This window comes from Pimephales promelas, chromosome 17 (assembly GCF_988280905.1).
Source record: "Pimephales promelas chromosome 17, fPimPro1.hap1.1, whole genome shotgun sequence".
Lineage (NCBI taxonomy): Eukaryota > Metazoa > Chordata > Actinopteri > Cypriniformes > Leuciscidae > Pimephales > Pimephales promelas.
In genome coordinates, this window is record NC_142785.1 from 24,034,478 (window position 1) to 24,045,106 (window position 10,629).

The 10,629-nt window shown below is 39.5% G+C and overlaps 1 protein-coding gene across 12 annotated transcripts in view; it reads left to right on the forward strand.

Annotated features, from left to right (window-relative positions):
- Positions 1-6,414, forward strand: part of ablim1b (actin binding LIM protein 1b) — a 79,802-nt gene extending 73,388 nt beyond the window's left edge. For 9 of the 12 annotated variants that reach the window (XR_016147081.1, XR_016147083.1, XR_016147086.1 and 6 more), the window contains 7 exons: positions 495-641; positions 1,113-1,198; positions 1,506-1,629; positions 1,721-1,779; positions 2,612-2,672; positions 2,779-3,249; positions 4,497-4,542. Coding sequence is in view for 1 of the 12 variants with exons in the window: in XM_039664973.2 (XP_039520907.2) it covers positions 495-641; positions 1,113-1,198; positions 1,506-1,629; positions 1,721-1,779; positions 2,612-2,672; positions 2,779-2,786; positions 3,175-3,249; positions 4,462-4,542; positions 4,913-5,026 (755 nt within the window). In the remaining 11 variants the exon portion in view is untranslated. Of the gene's footprint in view, positions 1-494; positions 642-1,112; positions 1,199-1,505; positions 1,630-1,720; positions 1,780-2,611; positions 2,673-2,778; positions 3,250-4,461; positions 4,543-4,912 lie in introns of those variants that run through there. The other 3 variants (XR_016147080.1, XR_016147087.1, XM_039664973.2) reach the window with 2 other exon arrangements.
- Positions 6,415-10,629: the final 4,215 nt, after the last annotated feature.

Here is a 10,629-nt window from a genome sequence, read left to right on the forward strand (position 1 = left end):
AGCCTGCCAGATCCCATAACAAATTCACTGACACTTCAGATGACTCTGCTTTGGTCTCTATCTTGCATACTCTCTGTAAATCTACATATCAAGCTAGACAAGAAGTTGTGCCATTTACTGGTTTCAAAATACAGTTTATGTATTTACATTTTCTGCTTGCTTAATTTTATAAAAATCTATAAACTTGCAAACAGTAGCATGTGTGTTCTATCCACTTTATACAGTCCTTTATAAGATGCAGTACTGGCCATTGACGTTCAAATCATTTGATACCGTCTCTGAATTGCTGTTTTAATAAAACATTTTATGAACTTTTTTTTAAACAAAAGTAGTAAATTTTATATATATTATTTTTTTTGTAATAGTTCATTCACATTTTTAGATATAAACATCCTGAAATGTCATGCTTTGAACTGATTGTCCAGCACTGCACTTATTAAAACCCTTTGAGAGGCCGTCACTGATAGTGCAGTTCCCCCAAAATACCGATTCAGATTCAGCTGCCCTGGCAGCCCAAAGCAAGTCCGCTGATGACATCATCAAATCATCCAAGTTCCCTGCGGCCCACGCCCCTCGGCCAGACGAAACTCCAAAGATCGAGACCGACTACTGGCCGTGTCCGCCGTCCCTCGCTGCTTTAGGTACGGTCCAGCTGCTGGCTCCTCCAGGCCCAACGGCACAAATAAATCCCTACAGCAACCAAAAACTAATGGAAGTCTTTGCTGAACTAAATAATACTCTCAAAACAATGTACATTGAGAACTCTTGGATTCCTGCTGGTAAATTTAGCCTGTCTTGGCTGCCTACCCCTAAAACCAGTTGTGATGATAGTAAATCCGAAGAACACTATACACAAGATTGCTTTACAGACACAAAGATTCGCTAACGCTAATAAATCCAATACGTTTCCAATCAATAAATCATTACACCACTCAATCTGATCAATTTTGTTATTTTTGTTCTATTATTTGGTTTCCATTCCAACTGAACTCAGGTTCCATTTGAAGGTCATCATCATGGGTGTAATGACATGACAATATTGCAATCATCTCAATATTTTTTCTTTCTTTTTGGTTTTATTTGAAAATCCTTTACTGGTCCTGGATGTACAGGCTCAGATGGGAGGAGTCGGTCACGTGATGAAGAAGAGGACGAGCAACTGAAACGCAGACAACTTCAGGAGGAACATCTCAGCAAGGTCGAGGGCGTATTAATACTTGTATATTGCTTGTGTCATTTTTTGGTGAAAGCAATCCTTTAAATGCATATACAGTATGGGCCAAATTATGCTCCATTGCACAGCGTTATTTGCACTTACACATTGTTTTATTGCCCAAAATCACTGAAAAACTAGACAAAGATACACCTAATTTGCATATTTGCACTGAAAAGAACTTCGTACTCAGTATTTTTTTTTCCAGTACAAATATCTAAACAGTCTTAAATCAAGATGCATTTACTTGAGATTCAGCATGACTTATATTAAGGCTTGTATTTAACTGCAGATCCAGTCTGGACTTGGGAAGCTCATTCTAAAGGAGGAGATGGAAAAGGAGATGAACAGAGAGAAATACGTACGAAGTGTGACCGCCCAGCGCTTTGACTCTCAATACGCTAACTGTACCACAGGTAAAATGCCACATACTTTGAAAGCAAGCACAACAAATAAAGCTTTACATTGGAATCAGTCTAAAAAAAAGTATTTTGTCCTCTGCTGTAGACTCCCAAAACGTTAAAACATCATCCCTGCCTGGATACGGACGAAATGGCCTCCATCGGGTAAGTCTCAGCCATTCATTACTCCAGTCTTCAGTGTCCTTGATCCTTCAGAAATCATTCTAATATGCTGATTTGGTGCTCAAGAGACAGTTCTATTATTATCCGTATGATATTCGTTATTATCAGTGTTGAAAACAGTTTATGCTGCGTAATGTTTTTTGTGGAAACCATGATACACTGCAATTCAAAAGTTTGGGGTTAGTAAGATTTAAAGAAAAATAAATTAATTATTAACTTTATTCATCAAGGATGCATTAAACGTATAAAAAGTGATGGTTATTGACATTAATAATGTTACAAAAATATTTATTTATTTATTTATTTCTTGTAACCTTCTATACATCAAAGAAAAATGTATCACAGTTGTCGGCGCCGATAATAATTAAAACATTATTAAAACTCAATATTTGGGAATAATAACTGATAATAATAATAATAGCTCAGCACCAAATCAGCATATTAGAATGATTTCTGAAGGGTCATGTGACACTAAAGACTGCTGAAAAGCTAAAAGCTTTACCATCACAGGAATTTCATTTTAAAATACTGTACATTAGCATAGAAAACCTTTATCTTAAATTGTAATTATATTTCACAATATTATTACAGTTTTTTACTGTATTTTTGATCACATAAATGCAGCCTTGTCAAGCATACAGTAAGAGTCTTCATTCTAAAACATAAAAAATATCTTAATATGTGATTTAATATTTATAAGATACTGTTTCTCATTAAAAAATTATTTTTACAACCCCGTTTTGGAACATTTGAGTGTCATATCAGCCAGTGTAACATAAACTAAAGCGCATCGTGTTCGTGTCTGTGCTTCCAGCCCCAGTCTACAGAACTCTCTCAGTATAACAGTTATGGGGACGTTTGTGGAGGACAAAGAGGTAAAGTGCAACGTTTTAATAGCGAAAACACATCTAACAACTGAAAAAAAGCTATTCTAATAATATAGTAATATTTGGGAATTTTGTCTCTTTCTGATTCATACAGATTTCAAGGTATGTGACTGACATGCAGTGTTTACTGAGCATGTGCATCTGCAGTCATGCACATATGGAAGTCAAATCATGCTACATGTAACCGGAATGGCACTCATGCCCTCATTGCTATGCTTGTGTCTGAGTTTGAGTCATTGCCATAGGGAAAGTCAACAACACAGTCAAGGGTTTGATATGTTGAAAGTCCCCCCCCCCCCACACACACACACACCGTTTACAGCACGTCACATGAATAGTTGAGTTTCCACCTCCCTCGAGAGAACTTGATACAGAGCAATAGCTGTTAAGAATTAGATTCAGACTATTTCCCATGGTTCTGAGTTCTTGAAAACAGTTTCTGCTTTCTTTTCTTATCATTCGCATCACGTGTATGTGTTCTGTTCTATAGCCCACCCAAGATGCCCACGATTCCATTACAAGAATGGACAGGGGAATGTCCATGCCTAATATGTTGGAATATAAAGCAAGTATCTCAAATATTTTTAAATAATTATGTTTCTCTTTTCTCTATCATCTCTAAATGCTCCTCTGTTCCTCTGTGTTCAATAAATAATAACCCCCGCCTCTCCCAAAAATCAAGATAATTCATCGTTAGTTTGGCTCATCTTCACAGGCAATGGTCTGCGCGTACAACTAGCATTACTTGCATATCTGCCAGTGCTGTGAAATACTGTCACCACATGAAATACTCTGTTTTAGCTGTGTTATAAGATGATTCAATAACTTTGTACTCATTAAAGAGGTTTCACAGTTGCATATGGTAATATTTTGTTAAAGTGGTTGTAGTTACTCAGGAGCCTGATTCTCTTAGGACTGAATTTATGCATCAGCCCTGGCTAATAGTTACTGGCAAGATTAAATAGATTGGAACTTAATAGGCTTTCCCAGCAATGCAAAAAACAATAACTGGCATGATTATAAACTATCCGTAGGAGAGCTATCATTAACAGCATTATAATTCCTTCCCGTACGTGCAGTTGGCAAACCCCTGTGACCTCATTCATTTCAGTGTGGAAAATAAATAGAATTAAATCGATTTATCTTGTTGTTAATGACACTGACTCTAAATATCCGTCTTTAATTAGTGATTAGCTGATCTAGTAGTTAAAATATGACTTACACTACAGTTCAAACTTTTTAAAGTAAGTTAATGCTTTCATACAACACACGTTAACCGACATTTACTTATTGTATTTACTATCTACTTATTTTAAATATGCAATATAATGTCTGCTGTCACTATAAATGCCACAAATACAGAACCGGTTAGTTTTGAGTGTTTCTGGACTAGTATAACCAGGACACACTAAAACACACCCCAGTTTAATTTGTGCTGCCAACTGTATCTATATTTCACTAAAGCACTATATATTACTCCATATCCTATCTAGCCCTTTCCTATATTGAGAAACACAGACTTTCTGCTTTGGAAATGCATGCTCACAGTCACACTCTCTCTCACAAGGCTCACCTATCCATCGCATGCTCTGCCACACTCTCACTTGCACCATGTGCTGCAGTGTCGTACTTTGGCAAGAGTTGGTGTTTGTGTACCCTATTAGAATGCAATGACCGTGCATTGTTCCCTCAACCATTTGCTTTCAGCGATTCATTATGTTTGGCAAATGCCTCGCATAGCATTCTCCATAACAACACAATCCCTCCTTTTGTAAAGGTGTACCCATATGAAATGCTCACTGTCGCCAACAGAGGGCGTACTAAGCTCCCGAAGGATGTGGACAGGTCGAGACTGGAGGTAAATAGCACCTGGTAGCCTCACTGTGTGGAAACTGTATGAATCATGTGCATTTTCTGTATTTTGTGATCTAAGTGTGTGCAAATTGTGAATACATGCATTCATTTGTTCTGTAGAATAAAACAATTGCAATAATAATAAATTTAAATTAGAATTAAATTATTTACATTTAATTAGAAAAAGATTAGATAATAAAAATTATTATTATGCAAAACAATACTTAATGCTATATTAAGTATAAAAAAATATTTAATGATTTATTTATTATTATCAGCATAGAATAGACATATTGAAGGGGGGATGGTAGCTGATCACATGCATGATGACTTATAATTCTCCAATCTTTTTTTCTCTCCTTATTTATATTCAGCGCCACTTGGCTCCCGAGACGTTCTTTGACATTTTCGGAATGGAGATCCACGAGTTTGACAGACTTCCTCTTTGGAAGCGCAACGACATGAAAAAGAAAGCGAAGCTCTTCTAACTAGATTGTGCATGTTTTAATTTATCAGTCACCCATATGATGTATTAGAGCTATTAGTCTGATTTACTTTTCCTTTATTGTTATTTTTATTGTTTGCATCCAATTACAAGCACAAAAAAAGTTTTATTTTGCTTCAAAAAGACCACTTTTTATTTTCCCAAATAGATATCTTTATCTTTAAAATGAGTGAGTGTTTGAATATGAACAAAAGGAGGTGCGCGCGTGACCCCTACATCCGAACTCAGGAGCGAGGGGGAGCTGATGGTGTGCCTGTGCTCATTAAACCTGCCTCCAGGAGCAGAGAGATTTATCCTCCTCCCTCCTGCCCCTCTTGTAAAACAGGACTATAATTTTTTAGATGGGGAACCGGGGCTGTCAGCGGGGATCGCCCTCTAAACAGGCCGTTAAGGTGGTGCAGTTGTTGGGATCCCTGGAGCCCCCCTGCTGCGGAGGACCTAACGAGACCTTTGAAGTGCGTTAAAAGCGGGAAATGAGAGCTACTGAAGATCCTCCACCTGCGGAGCCGAGGTTCTGGAAAGCATTAGAAACTGAAATCTGCGTCCTCTCCCACCAGAACTCTGCCGCCTTGACACAATTCTAAAAAAAATCCTACATGTAAAGTAGCAAGCATGTTCTCACCTTAGCCAAAGCCCAAACAGCACCCAAATGTTCATTATCAAAAACATTTTTGAGAAGAGGAGGTAGTGTTTGTTATTATTATTTCTTATAAATTTAAAATATAAATTACTTCATAAAAAATATATATATTAAATTTTACCACTAGAGGTCAGGCGTGGGAGGATAACAGACATCGGCTCGCTCTGAAACAGCCTCAGACAATCCGTTTGTTTTGACTTCCGGTTTTTCTGCAATATATTTAACCATATTTTATTTTTTAATAAAGCAAGAACAGCCTTTGAAATGACTGCCTCGGAGGTGTTTCGATACTGCCACTGTGTTGACTTGGGATTGTCGGAGCTGTAGCCATAGCATTTGTGCCAGGTGTAGACTCGATATCAGGGCCGTATCTCGTTGTCGTTATTGCTGCCGAATAATGCTGTTCCCATAGACACTGCTTGCAGATGTATTATGGGCCGCGGTTGGCTGTTATTCAAAAGCAGTTTCCTGTGTTACTAACAGGGTTAATGACAGAGAACTATAAGACATATTACAGCATTGTGCTTTTATAGTAGCCTAGGCCTATTACAAAACATACGACTATTACGAGTGTGATTACTATAAACAGACCTGTATGTCACTTTAAAACAGAATGAGATGGTTTTGATACCCCCTACTGTGTACCTCACCCTTTTTCTGTCTTTTTTGAGAGAAAGATTTGATGAAAATGGTGTAAGCTCTGCTGAGTAATAAAACTCTGCTTCAGATCATTTTGTCCTATGTAATTATTACTGTGTGGTGGTGCGCCTTACATGAAATACAACAAGCCCCTGTGCCATAAGGGGGCCGTTACAGTGGGAGGTCTGCATGTTGAGTCACTTGGAAATCCCTGGGTGCTTTCCTTCATGTTCTCTGCCTGATAATAAATGTTCTCGGTGGTATGACCTCTTTTCCAAAACGCTCTCCTCCCAGGCTCCACAGAGAGTCGAATTCAAAACATGGCACTGTGTTACTCAGTGATTCCACTCTTGTAGTTGTAGAAAAGCCTGGAAGTATTCGAGCATGCGCTGCCTGCTTCTGAATATAGTTTAGAAATATATAGAAAGAAGTAGTAGCCATTCTAGCCAACGTGAGCCGAGTATAGTCTAAGTCTGAATTTGGTATTAATAAAACAGTAGGTGGAAAGTACCTGATTCTGCTGAGCACATTTAATAGACACTTTAAGACCACATTAGATCGTAACGTTAGATGGCAATTCGCCCTTCGCTGGGAGTTTGAAAGGCAATTTGACCAATCAAAACCATCCAAATCAGTCATTTCGTCTGACAAACAGACCAGACAGGAGAATTAGTAGATTAAAATCAGTGGACTTGAACTTGTGTAATGACGTCTTTCCGTGGTTGAAACAACATATCCTCTGATATTCATTCATATTTATTTTGAGCTAACTCTGATAGGAAGATTTGATCAGTTATGTTTCATACCAAAAGTAACCTGGGCTACGTTTCTCAAAAGCATTGTGAGCTAAGTTGAACACAGAAACCATTGATTCCAATGGTTCTATTACAATCTACCAGGCTTACGATGCTTTTGAGAGACACTGATCTGTCTTTTCTGTCGGTGTGTTATCAGTAACCTCTTTGCACTGTGATGTATTGTTATATGGAGCGTGAGAGTCCATATAGCTTGTAGCAACAGTAACCAGGGAGGTGGGTCTTTGCGAAGGGTTGAATTGAATCATGAAATTTGTGTCAACCCAGTTAGACCTACTTTTTTCATGTTCGACAGACTGACACATACAAATGGAGGTATTTAAGCAAGAAGATGAGTGTTTATTGGTGTTTCTGGGTACCCATACCCCTTTCACCCTCCTGCAAATTAGAAACCCTGCTTTTTTTCTATGTTCGACAGACTGTGACACACCAGTGCCAAAAGATACACACACACATACACAAAGTTCCCATCCTGTGGAGCTCATTATCATGCTTGGTTTGATTTGCTTTTTAGGACACCCATTTATCATTTTCATGATTTTAGATGTTTTTCTGTGCTGATATTTGGTTCATGCCTGATTTGTGTTTTAACATCATCCCCATCATCCATACCGCCTCACTGCTGTATCCACTGAGTGTTTAGGATGGCTATACACTGGTCTTGGATTTCAGACCCCACAAGCCCCTGTCAGGATGTCCTGAGTTGAATTTGACGAAAATGTGGAGGTAATTATAGCAGCTTTGCCAAAATACGTGCCACCCTGAATGTTCTCGATGGACCGTTCTCACACCAGAAAACTGTTTTTCCTTGTATGAGCTAGACTGAACCTGATCGCTCAATGTAGGAGTGGCAGAATAATATTATTTCATGACATAACGCTCTCCTCTTGAGGATCCATGGGAGCGGAGAACCGAGTTTGATCAGGTGCTTTGCTTTCCCTGACTGTGTGAAAAGCTACACCGACTTGCCAAGGTGGGTTATTGTCAACAGTCAGCAAGACAGCACAGTAGGTCAGAACTTCAGAAGAACATGAGTATGAAGTGTTCAGACCAGGTATTCAATCTTCAGTGCTTTTATCCGCCTGCTGGTCAGTTGTTGTGTTCGTTGATGGATGGCATCACATCGCCTCATTGCTCTGACTGATTTACTTGGCACATCCCAAGCACCTCTTTGTGTACAAGGTTGTGAGTGTATCTGTCTATGTGTGTAACATGGGAAAGGTCCTTGAATCAAAAGGCCCCAGTGCTCGGATGGGGCTGAATCAGTGACCCCTGCTCTCTGACTCACAGCTGTGGAATTTTCTTTGTGCTTCAACAGTAGCAGCCAGGAGGATCTGCCAATGTCTGAACCCACACCATCCAGCTGATACACAGCATCCAAACAATTCAACCCTTTTCAGGCATCTGAGTGGCATTCCAGATTATAAATCTGTTACCTGTTCTAGGAGGCTTTGAACTTGAATCTAAACCTTGGAATCGGTACAAAAGCATTTTCACATCGTTCCTTTATGCTCCATGAGCATGAACAATATGACGCCCCTGATTTTTTCCTTTACAAACAAACCTTTGGGAGGAAGACCACCCTCCGTCAGGCCCCCATCCCACACACGTCCCGCAGACAGTTTTTCATTCACACATCCACCTCTAAATCCACAGGATCAGCTGAGCCTGAATACTGACTGGAAAGCTGGTAGATTAACTATGGAAGTTTGTATAGGGTTCCTCATACTGACTCAGTTATAGGGGATTACCCTGTTGCTCAGAGATGAGTAACCACTGTTGATCCAAAGACTTCTCACATCAGTCTTTGATATTGAAAATGGTCCCTTAATGCACAACATTGATGTGTTTTCCATCAGTTGCAGATTCAAATCCATGAAAAAGTTAAAGCTATTTCAAAACAGTGACTGCTGCCTTAAAGGCTGATTTATACTTCTGCTCCGGACCTACGGCGGAGCCTCTACGGTATAGAGTACACGTTGGTTTTCATCAAGGGGATAATCCATCGGCCGGAAGTTGAAGCCTCATGGGAGCTGCCATCTTGTAGCAGAACTTCACTTGTGTTAGCATTTCCATTGACTCCCATTCATTTTGGCGTCCCATTTACATCTGAGGCGTTTGAAGACTGCATTTGTCCATTATTTATTTCTAAAGAAACACGACAATGTATAAAATGCTCCATTACCATGTAGCTTATGATATGCCCCCATAGAAGCATTTTTTTGTAAAAGTAGGCAAACAATTCAGTCATAACCAAGTGACTCTCTGTCGCACAGTAGAGAGATTACCGTATGGACACAAGGATAAGCTCGCGGGCAATCGGGGAAACGTGGCAAAATGACAAAATAATTAATCAGAATACCTAGCAAAAGTTTCTCCTCACACTTTCTGCCTCTGCAAGTTTCGGAAGGGAAGGATTCAGATTTCTCATGCCACAGCCACTAGAAGACAGACAGGTTGCTCACTTCACATCTACGTCATCAAGCTCTGTTTGAGTCGGTTTGAGTCTGTGCGTCAGGAACGGAAGTGCTAAAAAAAAAAAAAAAAAAATCCCTAAAAATTGGCTTCACTTGTTTCAATGGAGTTCCAATGGGATGGATCTGTCCACTTCTTATACTGTCTATGGTTTTCATTTATACTTCTGCGTCATTGTCCGCGTTGATGCACAATTATGCAGAGGGAGTATGTACAGTATGTGAAACCCGAGGAGCGGTTCTAGCTGGCCAATCACAGCGCTTACAATTTACCGCGCTTATGGTAAAATTTTTGGAGAGGTGCACGTCAATGTACGCCGAAGGGTACGCGCACTACACAGAGCCTACGGCGTAGCTACGGCATGAGTTCGACACAGAAGTATAAATTGGGCTTAACATGCGTCATTTCATCAGCATCACCAGATGGAATTGCAAGGAAGGGCATATAGGAAAACTATATAAGATATAAAATATGATAAAAGAAATATGATTTAAGTGACTTTGAATGTGGCATTGTTGTTGGTGCCTGACAGGCTGGTCTGCGAATTTCATAAACTGATGATCTACTGGGATTTTCACACACAACCATCACTAGGGTTACAATGAAAAAGAGAATACATCTAGTGATCGGCAATTCTATCAGTGGAAAATGCCTTGTTGAACCCAGAGGTCAGAGGAGAATGGCCAGACAGGTTGAGCTGATAGAAAGGCAACATTAACTCAAATAACCAATCATTACAACCGAGGTCTGCAGAAGAGCATCTCTGAATGCACAACACATCGAACCTTGAAGCAGAAGGACTACAGCAGCAGAAAATCACACCGGGTGCCACTCATGTCAGCTAAGAACAGGAAACTTCAGAAAACTACGGTTCACACGGCCTCAGCACAATTGGTCAATAATAGATTCGGAAAAAAAAAAATGCCTGGCTTAATGAATCTCGATTTCTTCTGCGACATTCAGATGATGGGGTCAGAATTTGTCGTAAACAACATGAAAGCATCGATCCATCTTGCT